Source organism: Lissotriton helveticus, chromosome 6 (assembly GCF_964261635.1).
Source record: "Lissotriton helveticus chromosome 6, aLisHel1.1, whole genome shotgun sequence".
Classification (NCBI taxonomy): domain Eukaryota; kingdom Metazoa; phylum Chordata; class Amphibia; order Caudata; family Salamandridae; genus Lissotriton; species Lissotriton helveticus.
In genome coordinates this window covers 1893190357-1893213907 of record NC_136067.1, presented here as the reverse complement: position 1 = coordinate 1893213907, position 23551 = coordinate 1893190357, and the positions used below count along the sequence as shown (strand labels likewise).

The window sequence follows — 23551 nt, the reverse complement described above, 5'->3', positions numbered from 1 at the left end:
GAGTGCTTTCATGGGGGAAGACCAAGTTGAGGCACCCTCTGCTTGAAAACCAGGCGGGCCTTAAACTGAGAAGACACCATGAGGCATCAGTATTACGCCAGCACCGCAAAGTCATGCGACAAAATACGGGTCTGTTAAGCTCCCCCACGCTAAGACAGGGCACCCCTCCTGTGTGAGTTGGGCGTTTAGCCTCGAGCAGGGCAGAAAAACTCCCAGCCTTCTGCCCTCCACCACCTTCAGACTCTACTATGCACCAAGATAAGACTTTGGAGCAATGCAATCTCCCAGCGAGGAAAATGTGAGCCAACTGAAGGGTCTGAACCTTCCCATTTAGAGACTGAATTCTTGACCCTGAGAATACTTAGAGACTGACAGCTAAGTCAACAACATGACTACCATGCATTGCATAGTAACTACAGGGGCTATCAGTCCACCAGCTATTTGTGTTAGCACAGGCGATCTGGCACTGAGCAATCTGCAGCAAGATCCAGTTTTTAGCAGAACATGTGCCTGGGGTGGACAACGATTTTGTGAACCTCCTAAGGACGCACCAACTGCATGAGTGGGAACTCCACCTGCAAGTCCTATGCGGGTACTTCTGACAAAGGAAGCCTCAGCCATTGACGTAAAATGCCTAAGATTCACCTTCAGATACCCACAACCACAGTCAACGGGGAGCGCAATATGGACAAAGGTGTCGGGGATATTTGCTTACACTTTTCCTCCTCTCTCGTTTATCCAGTGCAGGGTGAGAATAAGAAGCTAATCTGTATGTTGCCAAACGTAACAAATCGTGGCCCATGTGTAAATAACACTCCTGCTTTCAAACCGCAGGCATGATTTTGATCTTGTTTCTGAGGCCGATCCTGCAAGAAGCATACCTTGTGATTCTGTTAAGTTAAAATGCCAACACTAAAATGCGAAGCAGGACTCTACTCCATCTTGCTACTGTATCCAAAGAGGGTATCACAAGGTTGGGTAATGTTCCTCTAGGTTCTCAGCCAGAGAGCAAATTCCCCCACTGAATCTGGTCTGCCCTGAGTTTTCCAGGCCATCGATGATGCCTCAGATGATTGAACCTTTCACAGAAGGCATAATGCAGATTCATGCCACCCTTGTAGCTCACTCAGGCGTGCCTCTGGGCTCCAAGGACCCTCAAGGGCTTCCTGTCTGGTTACTACAGATGGATCTGTGGTTGGCGCTGTTTGACCTCTTGGCCCCGCTCCTGGTCCTGTACTGATGTGGTATAGACTTCCACTCTGGCTCAGGTCGGTTCTTTAGACATTCCATGCCGACGCAAGTGCCAACACTACTGGCACCAGAGAGGGTTTTGTGTTGATTCTGATGTCTGACATTGAACCGGCTTTAGCCTAATCTCGACTACGAGATTACAAAAGAACCTGCTTAAATAGCTGGTGCAATCTGTTGTTACACCGCCTGAATCTAACCAAGTACCTCAACTAGGGTGGGCGCAATAGCAGAGGTTCCATTCTCTCTTTAATTCTGACTCTGCAGAGGGTACATCCCAAGAGGGAGATTATGATGGTGGGAAGGGGGATGGTTTTCTTCCCCTTACTATACAAATGACTAACTTTACATGGACTAACAAGAGGCCAGTGGGCTTGATACCTCCCTTGAAACAGGGTTTGACTCGCTGGATTTGCCGCTGCCTACAATTAAGACCAAAACAATTGTCCTCATGAAAACTTTGCAGCCTGAACTCCGTAGCTCTCACCTGATCATTTTAAGGGCACTTGGTAAAAGCCCTATCCCTGCTCACCAGTGAATAGGCAGATGGTCTGGGGTCACAGACCTGTACCTGGTGATTTCGATTTTTTCACAAAATAGCCTACTGCAGAGAGCCTGGTGATTTAGCTTCAACCAAAAAGGTGAGCCCAAATTCATTCCCCACGACCCCTCCAGAGAGAGATTCCAAGAAGATTGAGGCTTTTGTAAAACATGTTATTTCCTGCTAGCCTAGCATTGAGATCGGTCAATGCTGTTTGTTTATTGGGTCGCTATTCACATGCCCAGCAAGATCTTGCCTGCTGTCCCAGGAGCACTTGAGGTCTCTCTGGCTGAGACAATATTTGACGGACAATACGCAGCCAAGTATGTGATTTGTGCTGACCTAGATACTACTGATTGTCTGAAGTGCCGCTGTCACTGGTGCTCTGCCACCACATGTGGGTGTATGCCACACGATATTCTGGAGATGTACAAGCTTCTCTCCTGGATATGTCCTTTGATGGTTCACACCATTTTGGTGAAAAAGCCGATCCTTGGAGTGTTTCAGAAACAGGGAAGCCACGGTGTGATCCTGGGGTCTGTCATCTCCTGCCAAAAAGTTCCTGTTTCAATTCAGAAAATTCAGAGGCTATTCCAGGAGGCTGGCATTTAGGCAACAACAGTCTCCCCAACCACTGAAGCAGTCTCCCCAGTTGTATTGAGGCCGGGAACTTTGATCTGGGTAACAGCACTCAGGTCAGCAGGTGCACCAGTCCGCTAAGCCCCTTTCCTCTGCAGCATCTGCCACCAAGCCACCTCAGTTTGCCCTTAGTGGTACACACCCATTGGGAAGCATGATTCACCGCTTCCTCCTACAGTGGCGATCCATCATGGCCAGCCGATGCTCCCTACAAATCATTCAACATGGCTATGCCCTGCTTTATCCCCCCACCACCACCACCATTCCCATCCCACCCCCTCCCCCCCATATCAGAGGGACTTTCAGTGAAAGACCCGTACATTATGTTACAAGAGATGCAAGAGTGACTCTCCAGAGAGGATTCTGGACACAGAGAGGAAAAGGTATTAATCTCGCTACTTCTTTGTGCCGAAAAAGGACTGAGGCCTCTAAATCCTTCCTGCGGAAAGACCAATTCAGAATGCTCATGCTGGCCTCAGATTCTGTCTGCTCTTTACTTGGGGAAATGGGTGAAGTCCTTTATCTGCAGGGCGAATGTTTTTAATTCACCGATCCTGCAGTCCCACAAACGTTACTTGTGGTTTAAGGTTGGCCAGGAGCACTTTATTTGCCATGCTCCTCTTCTCCTCGGTGCTGCTTAGGTATACACAAAAGTTATGGCGTTGGTGCTATCCTGCTGTGGCGAACAGAGATACCAGTTTTCCACTACCTCAGAGTCTGCGTGTTAAAGCAACAGTAAGTCCAGGTGACTGCGAACCTTCTGTCATCGTTGGGGTTCACAATCAACATGCCCAAGTCACACCTGACTCCTTTGCAAAGGCTTCCCTTCATTCGAGCTACCCTGGATACAGTGTGAGCCAGAGCCTTCCCTCTGCTGGAATGAGTCCATAACATTCGGATTATGATGCTGATGTTTCAGCCTCAATCCTGGATCTCGGTAAGAGCAGCTCTGAGACTTCTGGGCCTCTTATTATACTGCACCCTCCTTGTCCATTACGCCAGGTGGCAAATGCAGGGCCCTACAAATCTTTAACTGTTATTAAATTACCTGGGAGACCTAGTGATGCTCCATTAAAAATAAAAAACACACATCAGTTTAGTAAGGTTTTTAAGTCATTAACATACATCAAAGCAAAATAAAATCTAAAAAGCAAAAGTCCATCACTTGTTCACCTATGGTTATTCCATTTTGCCACGCCCACTTTTGTTGACTGTTGATTTGAATAGCCCTTGAGGTTTTTTTGTTAGTTTGATATTGCAATCATCTCCACTCCGGATATATTGAGCGTTTGTTGATCATGTTGTACCAAAAGTCTCCACATCATGGACGTCCCAAGATGCTTACTTCTGTGGTGGTGTTAGATTTTATTGGATGCCATCTTTCCTCAGAATAAAAATTTGAATGAAGCAAATTTTTGAGTTTCTGGTACTCTTGTTTGGGCAAAATGTAAATGGAACCAAGCTACAGTTTTGTCTTCTCCATGTTTGTGACTTAGGTGATACGCTTATTTTTATGTAGTGTGTGGTAGGAAAGTAGGATGGTATGAAGTTTTATATTGTGCGGGAATTTTATTTATTATCAGAGTCAAAATTTTACCAAATCTGTAAGTATGTAAAGAGATGTTTAGAAAACATTTCATTAAATGGATCTCTTTATATTAATGTATGGTAAGTTAATGCTATAAGCTGATGTTGTGCCCAAAACAGTATTCCACATCCCAGCCACTGCTGTTTTAATGCTATGGCTGCAGAGGCTCCTTTAACTGCTCCCAAAAAAAGAGGGTTCTGAGACCTGCTTGATCACAAAAGTTGCATCATCGCGTAGCATTAGTGAATCAGTTATCCTCTTCAACATGCATTATTTCTCATTCTTTGACTCAGTCTGCTAATCCAAGATTTATCATTACTGCATTGTGCCCAGGAATCTGTTAAATTTTAGCTGTGTATTATTCCTTTAGGTTGAAGACCCGAGCCTGCCCAACGATGAAGGTATTACGGCACTTCACAATGCTGTGTGCGCTGGACACACTGAGATTGTCAAGTTTCTAGTGCAGTTCGGAGTTAATGTAAATGCAGCAGACAGTGATGGATGGTAAGGAATGCTGAAACTGTTCTTGTGATCCTCATTTATGTCTCCCAAAATCTGGTTTGATTTCTGTTGTTTGGAATGGGTACTCAGGAGTTTGGACTACTTCATATGTGCTCACTTTGTTTTTTTATTTCCTTTTTTGATGTGTAGGAAGTACTCAGTATTTTGTTCCTCAGGGCGTAGTTTAAAACAATTGTTTAATAAAATTATGCAACCTCAATGCCAGTGTAACTTGCCATACATGAGTGTTCAACTTGTCTAGAGACCCCTTGTTGCTGTAGCGATCTTATATACGAGGTATATAGGGGAACTCTCGTCAAAAAAGTACCCTTTCAAAGCGTAGCGCTCCCTAACCTGATCTACCACATTGATTTTTTTTATTCTTGGAGTGCTGAATTTATAAGATTATTAAAGCACCACTGCCTCATGCTTCCTCCCTGTTATAGGAGGCTCCAGTCTAGAAGCAGTGTGCTTTTTTTTTTCCTTAGCTGAGAGCAAATGTTCATCTTTAAATGCTGTTTGTGTGTGAACACAGTGCTTCCTCATGAAGTAGGCTATACACTTCATACCTTCCGGGAATCAGTAAGAGAGAGTGAACGGTCTACTTCATATGCCAAACCCTGCATCTTAATTCATGCTTTGAATTCTCATAGCCGCAGGGTTTTTTGTTCTGTTTACGGTACCAGATCCGCAACATTAATTCTTGATGGATGCCAAACTCCCATCACGATTATGCCCCTTTTATGGTTTTAAGTTAATTACAATTAGTGTATCTAATGCCAAAAGTGATGATTAATTTTTGCATCTAACCCATATGTCAAAATAGAAGTCTTGTTGATGGAGCTTTTACTGTGCGCTCCTTTGCACAGATTTATTGGTTTCTTTTACACTCCAGTATCTCCAAATCCTTGGTTCAGAATACTGGGACATTCTTTGAATGCTGGAGAGTGCCAGATTAACTTTACAGAGACAAAAGTTCAGTTAACATTTGAAAGCTTGTTTTGTATATATTGTTTTGCTGAGATCATCCATCTCCTGTACCTCCAAAACTTTCAGAATTCCAGGCCTTAATCAGTGCTGCAAGTGATTTAACATGACTTTGAACAGTTTCGGACAACTTCTTTTGTATGTATTATTCCTTTGAGGACTATCTTTGTACCAGATGTGGCCAGGGGTTTTCTTCTTGATATAATATATTCAGTTCTTCTACCCAGTATAGGTTTTCATGTAAATGACTCCAGCTCATCATGATTTCCAGCAAGACGAATCTTAATGGAATAATTGTTTTTCCTTTGTTTGCCAAGACTTGTGAGCTTTTTTACTTTAGATGCTCCACGTTAGTCCATCAGTAAACTGAGAACAGAACCTGGCATATGCACTCACCACACCTTGTGTGGCTGCCATAGGTACCAGCAGCATTAAACAAGAACATAACCTCCCATAAACCACACTCAACAGAACTATTAGAACTGTACATACAAACAATACAGCAGATACTGTGTATGGTGTGTTGTTGGCAGTATTGCCAGTCAAGACTGCACACCACCTTACAACAGCACAATTTTGACATACCTCTGAACATTGTCCTAACAAACACAGCCTCAGTGAGTATGCACTTCACTGCTGTTAAGACTTTGTTTAGTACGTGCTACCATCATCTGCTTACTGTACATATAAATGTGCTGTTCAGTGAGCACCTAAAACAACTGAATAAAGATGCAAGCAATATCCTGCTGCACCCTGGTCTCAAATACCCAAAGGAATACGCTTTACAAAACATTAAAACTGACCTACGCAGTCTTTTCACCAACTGAATCCGCTCTTCTGCTAGGAAAAGGACCACTGAAAGGTAGTGGCGTGCCCTTTTTGTAAGTTTTTTTTTTTTGATATCCAAATTATCCCAGCATTGTTTTTACCTTTCAGTAAACCGATTTACACCAAAAAAGGAGGAACAGATATGACACTTAAAAAAAATCATAATCTGAAATTTTGTATTAATGTACAGTAGCCTCAATGTGAAATATAACGTGTAATAATTATAAAAAGCTGTACAATGCTCCCATGTACTCACACATGCAATTCTGTTTCTGTTTAATTCTTTTGCATCTGCCCTCAAATTCCTTCTCTTATATATTATACTGACAATCATGCTATCGTCACTGCCTAGACACAAGCTCTTCAACCCTATTAGGACTGGAGAGATACTCCGCAGTCTCACCGGATCGGATTGGTCTTTTATTCAGGTGGGCATTTCCCCGGTGGCCTGGATCCTCTGGATGCTGCTTTAGAAAGCCAGGGGCCGCTGCTGCTGCCTCTATCACTTTCCCAAGCTCCCCAAGGTTTATTGCAGCAGTCTCATGGTTGAGAGAAAGACCGGTGGGAAGGTGGTGGAGAGAATAAAAATCATAGCAGGAGAAGAGTGAGAGGCGGGAAGGAGAGATAGAGAACGGATGAATGGAAAGAGGGAGATAGAGCGAGGAGAGCTATGAATCTGTCTCGTTTGATCATTTTTGCCAGGGTTGCTTTTACTTTCCCAATTCGACACTGCATCCTCATGACGTTCAAAGTGTCCTGGCGGTGGCAGCAGAGAGCTGGCGCCTACAGAGGACATCCTACCGCCACGGTTATCTGCACCATCTTACACCCATTTACAAGGCAGCCCCTTTATCATTCACAAGTTGGTACACGCATGGCCTGACGGGTAGGACACACACATTCAGGACCTTCTGTATTCAGATTTGATTTTTACCAGCTTTTGAAGAAGTAGCCACAGTCCACCAGAAAAGTTGCAGTCTTGCTACAAAATAGCAGGAACAAGGGGTACAGGGAATCTTTCTAGTATTATAGGTTTAAGAGCTTAGTCCTAGTCTTCAAAAGTAATCTGCATTTCACAATCCTAAAGATTATTTTTCCTTAAACTGTTACGAAATGTAGGGATCCTAGTGCTGAATAACATTTGTCGGGGCTTCTAGCTGTCACAGCAGTTGTTTAATAGATTTCTTTCTAGCATCAAATCATTCCAAGAGTTTATTTTTTTTACCGTAGTCGTTGATGTCATTGTGGTTTATTGGTCACGTCTAAACAATTGTTGCAGAATTGTATTGTGCAAGATCAAAGGATGGGTTGATTCTGAAAACAATTGTGGTTTTAAATTTGCTTCATCTTAATTAATGATATGCTAAACTGAATCAATTTCCTCTCTCCTTCCAAACTTTTAGGACCCCTCTACACTGTGCTGCCTCTTGCAATAATGTCCAAGTTTGCAAGTTCTTGGTGGAATCCGGAGCAGCTGTTTTCGCCATGACATACAGTGACTTACAGACTGCAGCTGATAAGTGTGAGGAGATGGAGGAAGGTTACACTCAGTGCTCTCAGTTTTTGTATGGTATGTGTGATCATCCTTCTTATCTAAGCCGGCACCTTGTTTGCCTTTGAGCCTTTCTTTTTTCTGCTGTATTTTGTGCTGGTCTAGGGGAGTTAACTTGTTTTTCATATAGCACTTAATACCACACCACTACCAAATGCAAGTGCTCTAAATTAAATGTGCTAGCACCCATGTAATGGTATAGTGTTATTTTTAAAGTGCTTTCCATGCCCCTTGCGAAGCAATAACTGCTTTCTCAAAACGTGAGTGAATATTCCGTACCCAGTTTAATGACCTCAGAAGAATGGCGGTGTGGCTTGTCCAAATTCGAACAACTGACCTTAAGATAATCGCAGATGTCTGACGTAGGCATTTTTCAGTGAATAGTGTTGTGAATGCTCTTTTTAAATTACCTCTCTATAAATCGGCTCCTCTTAATTTGGATTTATGCCTTGAGGCTTAAGCAGAAGATGTATAGGAAAGCTCATATTACCTTGAAATATTGCTTTAACTCTACATTTTAATCACTCTACACAGCATGGCATGTATGTAGGAAACTGGGTTTCTGTTGCAGTAGACCCCCCCCCCCCTGCCAGATTTGTGATGCACTTTGACTTGATGTGCCCTGGGTTCCTGCCAATCAGGTTACTAGAGCCTGTATTCTTTCCCAAAACTGTACCTTTGTACCCCCAATTGGCATCTCTCTGGCCACATGCAAGTCCCTTCTTAAATGTGCCATTGCTATACCTTTCCCAAAAGCTTCTCACACAGAACCATGGAGACATAAGGCATCCAGATCCAGCGCAACTGAACCTAGCGATCTGGCTCCTGCAGTCTTAGAGTTTGGATACCTCAACCTCCCACCAGACTGCATGAATGTTATCAAGGAGGCTAGACGTCCTACTACTTGAACTTGCTATGCAGCTAAATGGAAAAGATTTGTGGTTTACTGCAATATAACATAATCAATCCGTTAGATCCTTCCATTCAAAACATCAATTGTTATCTCTTGCATATACAAAGATGTAATCTAGCATGCACATCCATAAGATTACATCTTGCTGCCATAGCAGCTTACCTACAAAACTGACTACAGTTGTCATTGTTTAGGGTTCCTGCCATTAAAGCATTCATGGAAGGTCTCAAAAGGATAATTCCTCCCACAATTCCACCCTCTCCTATCTTGAATCTAAACATTGTCGTTACCAGGCTCCTGGGTCCCTCTTTTGAACCTTTACGCAGATGTGAGTTACAATTCCTCACATGGAAAGTAGCCTTCCTTTTGGCTATCACATCTCCCAGGAGAGTTAGTGAACTCCAGGCATTAACCATACAAGAACCATTTTTACAAATACATCACAACAAAGTGGTTCTTAGGACAAACCGTGAATTCCTACCTAAAGTAGTCTCTCCATTTCACCTTTACCAGTCGGTTGAGCTCCCAGTCTTCTTTCCTCAACCGGACTCAGTAGCAGAACCGGCTCTTCATAAGCTTGACGTTAACAGAGCTCCTTTACTATACTGAAAGAACAAAAAGTTTCCGAAAAACTAAACAACTTTTTGTAGCTTTCTCACCACCACATAAGGGCAATCCTATATCAAAATCTGGAATTGCCAGGTGGATTGTTAAAACCACTCAAGTATGCTATCAAAAAGCAAAGCGTACATGATCAATTCCCCAAAAAGTGCATTCCACACCCAAAATTGTGGCATCTATGGCATTCTTGGGGAATATCCCCATGGATGACATTTGTAAAGCAGCAACATGGTAAACACCACACACATTCACTAAACATGAATGTGTGGATGTGCAAGCAAAACATGCTAGTGTGTGGGCCAAGCTGTACTAAAAACACTGTTTCAAACTGCTGCAACTGATACAGGTAGCCACCGCTAAGGCACAACTGCTGTATAGTCTATGCTACAGTATACGATCTACAGCTCCTATGTCAAGTGGGAATTGTAGTAAGCTTTTTGTGTCCCTTTAGCCACACAGGGGGTCAGTCAACTGACCCTTGAAGTCTACTTCTTTGTCCTGGGTACAAAAGGGAGAAGGACCAGTCTTTAAGGGTTCGTCTCCATTCACAGACAGAAGGTCCTGTCCTCTACTGTTCTTTCGCAGGTCCCATAAGTTTTCTCAGGAAGAATGGGTGAGTGTACAGCTTCCCAGGGTTCACAAGCCTGTGGTTGTCTCCCAGACACTCTCTAACCAATAGCGTAAAAGTACTTGGAGACAACGCTACCCACGTTTTCAGTAGGTCCTGTTACTTACTATACCCAGTGCATGTTACTCTCAAAATCCAAAATGGAGAAAAAGTTTTCCACTGGTGAAGAGCCTGTGTACCCACCCAGAAGTGTGGTCAGGGTAATGAGCAGTCCCCTCCTCCGTGGTCACTTGAAACTAGGTCTTGGGGTTGCTTTCCACTACAGTTTTTTTTAGTCAACCTGATTAAGGGGACAAAATCTGGCGTCTTTCTAGGTGTTGCCTTAACGTTTACTTGTGCCTCGGAAGGCCTCTATTAAGTAAATTAAGGTGTTGGGCCCACGACATCTGGTCTTCCTGCCAAGGCAGTAACATACCTTCCACTTCCATGCATTGTCTCATTCTGGGAGCAGTTTTCACACCTCTTTCACACCTGATTCAGAACAAGCACTGGCTATGAAGTTGCTGAAGAGCTAGTACAAATTAGTCTCCCAACAACTTTAAGCAGGGTAAAGGTAACTTTCTAAAAGTTAAATTTCTCATCTATTTAATAGACATCTGACTTTACCAATAGATTGGAGTTTTAGTAAATATAAAAATAAGTCTTTGAATGGAGTCTGTAGCTGGCACAAGTAAAAAGTTATAGTTTGAAGTGTATAATCTATACTTCGACTTTTAGTTTTAGGCCTAGTCACCAGGGGAACATGCCATCTCTTGTGTTACACATGTTCCACTCTTGAATATTATGCACCCTACCTTGTGGGCAGCAAGGTGCATTGAAGGGTGACTCCTTTAATTTTTAACATCCGCTTTTTATACCTGTCAAAAGGGAGAATTTGACCGGTCAGTTCAAGTTTGTCTGGCTACATACTGTAGGTCTGAGCCGGAAGCCATGTGTTCGCAACCACTACAATGTCTTCCAGACATACCATATGTCAGAGTATCTGTTAAGTTCGTTAATGGAATTAAGGGCTGCCCATCGTAGTTTGAGGAGGAGCACATCCTTGCCGGATTTTCAGGATATTGACTTGAATGAATCCAAGTATGGTTACCAACAAAATCTGTTTCCCTGAAGCTTCATTGAATGCGCTTGAACAAAGTACGTGAGAATTTCTACATTGCTTTTCTTTACAATTGGTTTAAATGCCACAGATGGGCAACGTTTATGAATATTACTGCAGTACTTGTGTTTATTGCCCCTAGAGATCTGTGCAGCTGTATGTGTGCTTTTACTCAGATTGGGAACTATGTGGAGTGGCTTTGTGAGCTACTTACATCTCTTGTACACATTGCTGCAGTGGTTCCTAATTTAATAGTGATTCAGTGTTTGGTTGGTTTCTCTCTTGAAGCCATACTGGAAATTTCATTGTTGCATACTCGGAGATTATCACTTTAATGTGTTTCATAATTTGGTACAAGGAGCGCCGTGCATAATGCTACAGTAGAGTTGTGTTACTGCTCAATCAGATAATCTTAGTCTCTCTACTATGGCCAGTTCGTATGATTCATTCCCTATGCATTTGTCTTAACTAGCCTTATCACAAGTCTGCCTTACAAATGTGGATGTGTGGGGACTTGTCAAGATGGCAGAATGGGGCCTTTGTGTGCGACCCTTGTACACTAGGTGGTCACAGTTCCCATAGGTTAATGGGATAGAGCACCAGAGCCTGAGCATGTGAGTCACAACAAATATTGGTTTATTGTTTTTGTAGCAATACCTTTAAGTAGGGTGCTTTCACATGGTAAATACCTTTTCGAAAATCTGTTAGTGAATGTACTGGCGTCTACAGGGACACTGCAACTGGATCCCATGTATTGCATTGTAACTATGGACAGAGGATCAGCCTACCTGTCTGAACTGACTGACTCTCAATTTAGGGAAACAATAGAACAACATGGAGTAGCTCCATAGAATAGCCATTATCTTCTTAAATATCTCCAAAAGCTCTCACCCACATTCATGTCTGCAATCTGGTGATAACTAGTGATTCAAACAGTGAAGCCATGTTCTACACACCTGTGTCAGTCCAGTGGGTCCAAATTTTACTCTCAAAGTCTGTCCACGTAAGAATGCCACCTCCACACAGGGGAAAAACAAATACCTTATTTTCATTCCAAGCTTTTAGTGTTACAGAATTCAATAACCTAGTATGAACACCCTTCAGGATTTATTTCAGCATCTCCTGTAGTTGGATCGCTTTTGGAGAACCAACAGATTGAAATCTGGGAGGTGGAGTATGAATTTGCTTGGAGCTAAAGCCACTTTACCCAGAGGAGTCTCATTCAGGTCAGGATACCAAAGAGTAACAGTGATGGCACTGCCATTTGCCATTGCCTTTGAAGAAAGCTGGTATGCTTGTGCCCTGCCACCCCCGTCCTCATGCAAACATAGGTGATTCTAAACAAACAAGCCCAGTTCACAAGTTGTGGCTGCACTCCTGATGTTACCCAGATCCTCCTAATATAGAAGCACATAGCAATAACCAGTGCATTTGGCTCTTTGGAACTCAGTCTCTAGGCTACCCACTTTAGATTACAGTGTTGTCACCTTAGCCTCTACTCCTCTCATGCTGAACTTCATCAGTTCGAATTTGGACTCATAGGTGATGTGGATTTCTCCACTTTCTATAGTTTCTTCTTTGTGGGTCCCAGAGCACCCATAACCTCTCTGACCATTCACCAAATCCGTCACAGCTGTCATTTGTTTCAGTAGCACCAGTCTTTGCTGTTGTTTTTCTGTTCTCTGCATTTTCCCTGCTATGTGAATAGGAAAGATCTCACTGTTGTCGTTCACAGAGAACTTGCCATCTCTTCCATGCAGTCTCTGCCTCAGCCATGATGTTAGTACCATGTGCTGTTGCTCTCACCAGCTCCAGTTATAGTCGCATGGTGATGGGACTGGAAGTTTGCACATGAATCTTCCCTGTAGCGAAGCTGGCAGCGCACACGTCCGACAGCTCAGAAGTGTACCATCTTGTGCCACTAAGGTGCAGTTGGGGCTATGCTTTTTTCTACTATCTCAGTCTGGTGGAGGCATATGCGCTGCAAGAGGACCCTCTAAAGATTGTCCAGCAGTCCAGTCACTGGTACTTCTCTGAGATCCTGCCATTACTTTTGTCCCTCACTGCCGGACAAAGACAGAGTCTGGCGTTCAGACGCCTGACAAGAGCAGTCAGCTTGTCCACCCAGACTCCTCTAGACAGTAATTTTTCTCTTGAAACTGCTATTGGTGACCTTTGGGACACCCTGAGACAGTATAACGTATGAAGTTTTTGTAAGATTGAGACAACTTCCACTGATTAGTCAATTTCCCTTTGATATGAAGAATTCAAGCCAGTGGGATATGTTTTTGTAAACCGAGTTTTGGATATCTATATTTTTTATTACATATAACAATAGCTGCAGTTTTGCTTGCAGCTGTTTAGGTCATGTATATTTAAGCATATCTATTATTTTTGCAAAAATGGTTGAGATCCTTTATAAAACTCCTTGTCAACCTTGGCATGTCACAAATTCCGCCTGAAGAATTAGCAATTGGTTACCAATTGCTTTTCACGATATATATATATATGTGTAATTAAAATACACTAATATTAGCAGAATTGCACATGTTCCCATTGCTAAACCTTACAGATATGATCGACAAAAACCAGATAAAACCTTTCACATGCTTCAGGGGATCTCTTTTCACATCCTCTATTTAAACATTGCAAATTCTACAGTTGTTTATTGCTCTTTCACTTTGCGCAGGAAGTGCTGGCTGTTTAGACACTGCCCTTTTATTTAGTTACTTTATCGCTTAGAGTTAGCTATAAACTCATAAACAGCCTTCCATCATATGTAATGAACCATTTTCACAAAATTCACTTTGCATTAAGTATTATGTGTGCTTTGTTTTAGTTAATTTGAAATGGCCTTGGCATTTTTGAGGAAAAGTACACCCATGAAATGTTAGCTGGTCCATGGCCAGTGTTTTTCATAAATTGATAACATTTGCAAACACAAGTGTAACAAAGAAGTTTGTTCACCATCATTAACACAAGTCTTTAAATTGATATTTGTTGTCTGGTGAAATAATTGAGTTTCAGCCTCTATTTGTTTTCGCAGGTGTACAAGAAAAGATGGGAATCATGAACAGGGGAGTGATTTACGCGCTTTGGGATTATGAAGCTCAGAATGAGGATGAGCTGTCCATGAGGGAAGGTGACTGCATGACCATCCTGCGAAGAGAAGACGAGGATGAGATTGAGTGGTGGTGGGCACGCTTAAATGACAAAGAAGGATATGCACCACGCAACCTGCTTGGGGTATGTACAGCTCAGTAATGCTGCTCAGTTCCTACTGGAGCTTTATTGTCTAAATCATTAGCGCTACCCGATACTTTGCTTAATCCTTTGTTCTTTTGCACCTTTTCTGTCACACAAGAAGTTTGCAATAATAGAATTTCTAGAATTTGTAACATATGCTAAATCCGCAACATATATCTGTGCAGTGGCCATTTCAGTGGAAGATGTGCTTCTGCGAATGACAGCGTGCTACTGAACTATGCTGTACATTAAAAAAATGCCTCCCCCACCCAACCTGTGTCTTTTAAGGCTTGTTGGTGCGAACGTTTGTTGGACTTAAAATTGGGCTGTGGATCTATAACGTTTGTAAAGCACTGTTCTAGGATATATTCAAGATAGCCCAATCATTCAATGTATTGCCTTTTATGGCATCCAACCAGCTGCTTTTTATGCATTCTTCTACGTTTCAATAGGCATGATTACCATCCTTTAAGAGAATGTGAAACATTTTCAGCTACATTGTTAAAACAAGGCTGTTTTCAGAAATACAGCTGAAAGATATGCTTCAGATATTGCCATTTCACCAGTTCAGAACTAAGCAGGTCAACAAACAATTATAACTAACAGAACAGATGTTGAATTGAAAACATTTAATGCACCTTTCAGCCCACCCATATAGTAGAATATTGAGTTTCTCCCTCACAACAGCTGGAATACATTGGAGCACTACCACTTGTATGACCATGTTTAAACACTTTGAGTCTTTCTTGTGTGCAAATCTTGTGGTGTTTTTTACCCTTGGTACAGGTTGCCATTGAAAAGATGTTCAGAAAATTACATGACTTAGGAATTAAAAGAGCGTTATGCAATCCAATCAGCCTTGGCCAAATGCTTGTTGCTCCTTTGTTTCTTGGTGGGGTACTTTGGGGTATTCGTGGTTAGGTTGCAAGAGAGCTGATATGTCTGTCGGTAGAAAGAACTTCAAATAAAATGAATGGTTGTGTCCAAAGCGTGTATAGGAAATGTATTCCGTGTAACTCACACAGCCAGACAAATAGGGGAGGGATTGATCTCCCAAACCGGAAAAGATGCATCAGGCATCACTGTGGCATGGTACTCATTATGTGAAGGGAATTCTGTTCTTCTATTCAAAATGAGGCCCTTGGCCTAGTTTTCCAAGATCTTATGTCACTTGTTGACCAAGGATTCATGTAGCATTCGTGTGAAATCTAGTTTGGGGAATCCGAAAGGTGCAAGTAGACATAGAGCACACTGAGACTTCATTGTACTCGCTGTCGGAGCTTTTTCTTTAAACTGACATTTTTGTGGAAAGCGGAGAACAAAAGAACATCGACTGTTAATCCTAAGTAAACCAGGTTTTATTGTGGTACATGTAGATTGGTATGAGTTGAACATTGACATCTGGGCTGATTTAGTAGGCTCTGCGTTGCAAAGCTATTCATGCAGATAGGGACCACCAGCAGCAGCAGCTTCTGCCATTCACTTTCAATATGATTTGAGCCAAATGTTATCCCATAGTAAGAACTTACAATTCCGCTCTATTTTGTTAATACTTATAGGAAGTGTTGTGTGAGCTCGAAGTACCTTAATATGTAAATCAGTCTTCTTTCAATTGATGGGGAAAAAAGTGCTCTTTCTACAGCATTAGTGGGGCTTTGACCTATCAGTAGATGCTCTATTTGAAGTTGTAGACTCTAGTTCTAGGACACCATTTGCAGCATCCTTAATGTTCTTCTCTCAAGCTAGAATACTGTCTGAAATGTGTGTCCCCCCCTTACCCCCCCCCCAACTACATTTCTGAACTGTCATGAAATTGAGCTTAGTTTGCTAAGGGGCATCTGCGTGTGCCCCCAAAGAGTGTTTTGTCAGAGAATAGTATTTCTATTATTTTTTGCTCTGGTCTTCCTTGTACAAAAGGGAAAACCAACACAGCCAGAAGGACAGTTCATTTACTATTGCAGTGGTTTTTGCTACTGATGCAAGTAAAACCAAAACATATACTAAAGATTTATCATGAATATCCGCTCTCCATAGAGAGACCCAAGCATTGGGTTTAAGCTTATATTGACCTTCATAATCATCTACAGTGGTCTTTTCTAGCGGACAACCCATTAACTAGAGCACGTCATGCATGATCAGTCTCTCCTTTCTTGCCACTCTTTTTATGACAAAATGTACATTGTCAGATTAGTTTCATTCCCTTTAACAGCCCAAATACACCAATTTGTACAAAATGTGTTACTCTGTATCCAGTTGTGAGAATCTTTAGATAGTAACACAGGTTCCCAAATAGAAAGCTAGGGGCATGGTCAATGCATCAAACGAGAATGAGCATTCTTTGGGTAGGGTTCTTGCTTGCTGTCCTTTACAGCAATGCTGAGCCCTTTGAATGAGATTGTGGTGGGCATTAGGTTGCAAAGAAATAGTCGTGGCACCGTTTCTAGGAGCAGCAGTGAAGTCCTAAATTGCTGGATGGTAGTCTATGAGCACAGTTCCAGCCTTTGTACCTTGAAAAAGTGATGGCAGCGTACACCGTGGGGCTCTGAGGGAGTTGCACTACCCTCTTCTGCACTCTTCCTCTGCAGTTATGTTTATACTGCCTCTTCACTAATACCCCGGACTATGTAGAGCCTCATTGCCTGCCGAAGCTAGTGGACCACCAGGACATCCAACTCCTGGATCACTGAATTTATCCAAAAGGGAAGTCGAAGGATGCCTGAGAGCAAAGAGAGCACTCTTTGCTGTCCCAGCCCCAGAGAAAAACACGTGTTTGATAATGGTTTATTGACTGAAGTTATCCACTTTGCTGAGTTCTGGGTCTGTACCCCACATCACCTCCCTATGCAAGGCTTGGACTGTTCAATTTTCCCTACCGACAGAGCTAAATGCTAAAGGGGCATTCTTGGTGCTCAGAGTGTTTATGGCTAAGATTCTCATTTATAGTTGAAGATGAGACCAGTTCCTTGTTTGTTGGTAGTGTCGGAGTTTGTGGACAAAGCACAAGAGATAACAAATTAACTGACTTGATCTATTGTACAGCCTGTGTGTATTTCACACAACTTCTGTTTGCTTGTTCTGACTTTGTATACCTTTGAAAACGTTCGAATAACTCATTAAAAAAGTATGTCATCGAACTTGATAGGCATGGCAAGTTAGCCCTTTGCACGACACACTTCCACTGACAGCACTATCATTTCATACTTTTGCAAATGTCCTACAAAAATTCTCAAACTACTTGAGAGGGACTCTTGGTGCCAATATGGAAGAACAGTCAGGGCTAAGTTAAGTAGAATTTTGGCAACGTTGTGCTCACAGCTTTTCTAAGGTCTATTGTAATGCTATAAAGAAGTACCTGCTATAACTGTTTTACTTGTTACTTGTTTTACTTGCACTTACCTGCAGTTCTACCGCGATAGGTGGAAGGTAGAGTAGTAACCAGGTTTAACAACAGACTCCGAAAAGTCCTGAGCATCTTTCTTCTGGTTTCATTCAATACTCTATACGCGAGTGGCTATACAACATATCCATCCTTGACTAATATGGTACTGTTGATGAACCTTCGGGTTAGTCTGCTAGTTGCAGCACAATTTAGCTGACTTTTCATCGACTTATGATTTTGTTTGACATGCAACTGTCTTTCAGTAGTGAGGAGTATGAGATTTACATGCACTTTTGCTATGAATAACATACCCCTTGCTGTATGTAATTTTGAGTTATTAGCATATTTGCGTCATTTGCAATAAATAACTTCGCCACTTGCATGATGTAACTGTGTTATTGTATGCGTTTTTTAAAGACTTTTCATTTTATTAATTTGTGTCCACAGCTTTATCCAAGGATTAAGCCAAGGCACAGAACGTTGGCATAGACAAATGAAGATACCTGGATATGAAGCAGGAATGATGGCGAAAGTACTCTGCTTCTGAGACAGTAACGAATGTGGGTTGAAAGCACATGAAGGAACAAGTGAATTTGCTTATCCAGTCAAAGACTGGACCATCACATTTGGACCAGTAAACCTATCTTTTCCATCTCGCCACCGGTCCTCCTAGTCTCTGCGGTAATGATTAACTCGAAGTGAATACTGTGACTAGCTCAACAAGAAGCCAGTTGCGCCTGCCTTAAGAGTCTCTGCAGTTTCTAATTTTCAAAGTGAACATAGTAGTGAAACCGATTGAGGAGACATCAAAGAGCTCATGTCTGCGGATTTCTGTTACTAAATTGAGATGGATGGTTGAATCCCTGAAATGAGAAAATTAATTTTGGATAGTGTATTGTATAATAATGGAGCAAAATCTCTTTTGTAAAGAATAATATTCTAAATGCGTTGGTGCTTTACAGGAATTTTAAGTATGTTTGTTTTATGATTCACACTACCGATTTACGTAGCTTTAGAATATTTCTGTAACTTTGTTAAAAAAGTTTTTGTATTTATTTTTGTTTTCATTTTTTTTTAAAAAAAAGCTATAGTATATAAACATTGTGTAGACTTTTAAACTTATAATAAAATAATGTACAAATCATATCCTTTGATTTCAATGGATGCCTTATTTTCCAGAACTTGGGTTCTCAGTAGAGTCACAGATTTGACAAAAATTGGAAACTTTATTCTCCATCAAGGGATTCTCTCTGATATCCATTGCTCATTGAATGTCTACATACATGTGTGGGATCCCCTGAACACTTTAAAAAAAAAGATTTTTTATTTGAAAATGCATTCAGTTAAAGAAAACGGCCCGCGGAACGCAATATTCTATTTTTCTCTATTGCTGTAAGCAGATGCCATGAAAATCATTTTTGAATTACATATGACATAAAATCTTACAATTTAAATATGTTTTAAAACGGTAGAGGAAAAGGCAAGATAGGACATCTTTCACTGGTTTTAAACTATTCAAGCTGAGTGGGAAAACCAACACTGTTTCTTTGAATAAAAATTGGGGCGGTCTTTCTCCATCGTGCCTTGAAGCATCAGTTAGGCATCTCATTCTTGTCATCTCACTGAGCAGCATCCTCCACCATAGCAGTCGCTTTCCAAGTCGGAAAACTCTTTTTCATGTGTGATTTTAATGTACCGTCTGATCTGTGTAAGATTAGTGCATTTTTCTGCTGTTTCGCAGGTGTTCTTTTTCCAGCCTTTTCTCCCAGAATTCACCATGATAAGAAATAAGAGGCTGCTCAGCCACTTCAAACTCGGATCATCAAAAGCAGATTCTCAGCGGCAAAATCTGGGAAAATATCTCCAAACTACCATCTGGTCTCTGAATCACCGACTTTCATCATTTTCTTTATAGTTGTGTTTTGTAGCATCTGTGTAGTGCCTCGAACAACTAACGAGGCACAAAAGAGTGTAAAAATGGTTCCGTAAGAAGCTGTTCTATTTGTTACATGTGGGTGATAAAGTGCATGTTTATTGAGTGCCCTGCTTGAGAAGGTTTTTGGTGTCTTCTGTGACATTCAGAAGAACGTTCTAAACATGTTGCTGCTATCTTCTGTGCTTAAGGAGTGGACCAAAGTTGTAATACGTATAGACAATTTGGGGGTTAATTACGCTGAGTAAGAGAATAATCGGTCTGCTTTGCGTGGTTGGAGGGATGTGGTTTTAAAGAGTGGGATATGTGATCGGTTATTTTTAAAAAAAAAAAAAAAATTTATCCTCATTCGCGCCATGGCTCCAATCCATCGACTAGCAATCTCTCCACAAAGCAAGAAGGTAGGCAGTGCCTGGTGATGTCTCAGCATCCGCTGGCAGGAATAATTTGGTGGAATTAACGCCACAGTATCCCAACAACACCTACTGGCAGGCCACAATCCTTCGACCTCCCGGCTAAGACCGCCAAAAGATAGTGTCTGGCCTATTTAGGCTCCCTTGAATATATCTTCGTTCTGGACCAACCCAAGGGTGAACCATGAATGCGTAATCATTGGACCTGGGGGGGGGGGGGGGGTAGGGGGGGGGGGGGGGGGGGGGGGAACCCAGGCTCAACGACACCAGTCCAGCTGGTACCAGAAAGCTCTCCTTTCCTGATTTCCTCCCCTTGCCAGGTCTAATTTAGATATTCGGAGCATTGCGGAGCGCCATTCATAAAAAGAGGGAGGCAAAGCATCCTTCCAATGCCTATAGATTTCCCTGCGGGCCACCAACACAGAGAAAAACAAAAGGTTCGAGGCAGCAGAGCGGGATTTTTCACTCAGGCCAAAAATAACAAGACCCAAATCTATAGATATTGGACGACCCAGACATGAGGACAGTTTTTCGCCTATAGAGTTCCAGAAAGCAGCGATTTGCGGGCATTCAAAAAACATATGCACATCAGATGCCGCCTCCAAGCCACATCTTGTGCAGGAGACCGGTCCCGTCAAGGAAAACTTCGACAGCCTCTGCGGGGAATAGTAGGCCCTATGCATGGTGAATAAATGATTTCTTCGCAGCCAAGCTGGTTTGACCAAGTCCCAGAGCACCCCGCACGAGGCTCCCCACAGTTCCTCCACATCCTTCCCCGGCATCAACTCGCCCCATAGTTGTGATGGGAGACAGAACTTTCCGTCGGTTTCCTCTAAGATTATTTTATACCAGAGTGAGATCTCCTTTTTTGCAGGGGGTTTATTGACCAGACCCGCCTCTAACTCACTTACAGCTCCTATAGGTAGATTTCTACTCCGTGTGGACTGTCCTTGAAAGGTCTGAGCCCAACTTGCTATTTGCACATATTTAAATCTTGAAAATCTCGGCCCGATTTTATTGACCAAGTAATTCCATGGTAGTAAGGATCCATCCATGAATAGATCTCCCCAAGATTTAACTCCAGCCTCTCTAAGTGGTAAAGCAAGTGCATCTTCTGTCCAGGCTGGGGGTGCAGGTAGGTCACAAATTGGGGCACAGTTAGAATAATACCCCAATTTAATCAAAAATCTCAGTCTGTACCAGGTATTGGCCATCCCCTGCAACACCTTCAGTTTTATTTTTTTTTTAAACTTGGGATCCCCAAATTTAAACAAAAAGCTGCTCTGCCCAACTCCCTCACAACTCAGCAAAGCTGAAAACATGCCACCCACACCTGTTTCGGTAGGTGTTTTCAGCAACATGCGTGAGTGGGATAACTGAAAGGCCCACGCATAAGCTTGGAGATCCGGACCTGCCAGTCCCCCCTTCTCCCTGCGACGCCTTATCTTTTTCCAAGCCATTCTCGGATTTTTGTTACTCCATATAAATGAGGAAATCTCACCCTGTAACTTAGATATAGTTTTGTGATAAAAAAACAACGGAATTGAATTAAATAAAAATGTAACCTTTGGCAAGATGGACATTTTAACCAGATTTACCTTCCCTAAGATGGTAATCGGGAGATGTGCCCATGCTCTCATCTGTTTTCGGCACTGTGCAGCCACCCTATCAAAATTTGAAGGAGCAATCAGCCCTATATCTTTAACTATTGAAACACCCAAATACTGCAGATTGGTTCTCAATATTTCACCATGAGTATTATGGGCAACGTTCCATGACATAGACTCAGTCTTGGAGGCATTGACCTCGTACCCTGAAACTCTGCCGAATTCCAAGGCTAGGTCAATGACTGCAGGGAACGCCGTACTCATATCAGATGTAAAGATCATAACATCATCCGCGTAGAGGGCTACTTTTTTCATCCAATTGCAATAGGTAAATGGTGCAACTAAGATGGCTTCTCTTAGTTTCTGGGCAAAGGGCTCTATGTATAGATCGAATAATAGGGGAGACAGGGGGCAACCCTGCCTTGTCCCCCTCGTTACCGGAAACTACTCAGATAGCCCCCCGTTGACCAACAGAGAGGCTGATGGACTTCTGTACAGCAACTTTATCGCTCCACAGAATTTTTTGCCCACGTTGAACTTCGACAGGGCCTCCGACAGGTACAACCAATTAACCCTGTCGAAGGCCTTGGTGGCGTCCAACGTGAGAACTGACAGGGGCATACCTTCTTTTGTTGCAATATCGATGGAGCCTATAAGATCATAAATGAGCTCAAACATCTGCCTCCCCTTCACAAAGCCTTTTTGTTTAAGGTGCAAGATGTCCGGGGCCACTTGACCAAGCCTTTTCGCTAAAATCGAAGCAAAAATCTTGTAGTCGGCATTCAGTATCGAAATAGGCCGATACGAACCACAGTCAGCCGGGGACTTCCCAGGCTTCAAAATAAGTGTTATTGAGGCGTTGTCCCAAGAGGCTGGTGGTGCCTCACCCTCCATTAATATCTGGTTAAATAAAGACACCAGAATAGGGGCAACCTCGACCATCAAGTTTTTATAAATTTCGGACGGTAAACCATCTGTCCCTGCAGCTTTATTACCCTTAGCGCCCCGAATAGCTTCCTCTACCTCTGCCCCTGTCATTTCGTTGTCTAGGAAGTGGTTTTGCTCGGCTGATAGTGATGGTAGCGAGATGGCCTCCAACCAGTTTGTAATACTCTCTACTGTTATATTAAGGTCCTCCTGGTATATTAACTGGAAGAAGTCTTTAAAGGTGGCCCTGATATCCTCATCTCTTGTAAAGGAATTTCCTCCCGCAGTAATTACCTCTACATGATTTCTTACCCTGTCAGTTTTGGCTTTCCAGGCCAGCAACCTGCCTGCACCCTCCCCATACTGAAAGTGAGACAGCTTGCTGGCCTCCCACCTCTGCAGAATCCGTTTGTCCAAAATAGATGATAACCTATTTTTTAATTCCTCCAACTCCTCGAGCTTCAGGGATATATCATTACCATCTTCGATTCTACTTCCCTCAATATCTGTTTGCACTATTAACATTCTAGCCTCAATAGAGGACACCTCTTCCAGGTATTGCCTTCTTCTGTAGACCATTTTATTTTTTATCAGCCCTCTTATTGTACATTTAAAGGCGTCCCAAACAACACCGAGTTTGGCGGAGCCTACATTAGTCAGAAAAAATTCACGGGCTTCAGATTTAATAAACTCCATGTCCTCAGAGGAGGTAAGAAAGGATCTATCAAAAGACCAATTTCTATCGGGCTGCTTAGACCCCCAGTTTAGATCCAGCATCATAGAAGAGTGATCGGAAAGATGGGAGGGAGCATAACTTACATTGGCAACGGAGTCCACCAATGAACGGCTAGTTAAGATGAAGTCTATCCTTGATCGATGCCGATATTTAAGATTTCTATAA

At 42.4% G+C, this 23551-nt stretch overlaps 1 protein-coding gene across 3 annotated transcripts in view; it reads left to right on the top strand.

Moving 5' to 3' along the window:
• Positions 1–18916, top strand: part of TP53BP2 (tumor protein p53 binding protein 2) — a 273982-nt gene extending 255066 nt beyond the window's left edge. For all 3 annotated transcript variants that reach the window (XM_078649843.1, XM_078649842.1, XM_078649844.1), the window contains exons 15-18: positions 4387–4520; positions 7736–7902; positions 14192–14391; positions 18218–18916. In XM_078649843.1, the coding sequence (XP_078505969.1) occupies positions 4387–4520; positions 7736–7902; positions 14192–14391; positions 18218–18259 (543 nt within the window). In that variant the 3' untranslated portion in view covers positions 18260–18916. The remainder of the gene's footprint in view (positions 1–4386; positions 4521–7735; positions 7903–14191; positions 14392–18217) is intronic.
• Positions 18917–23551: the final 4635 nt, after the last annotated feature.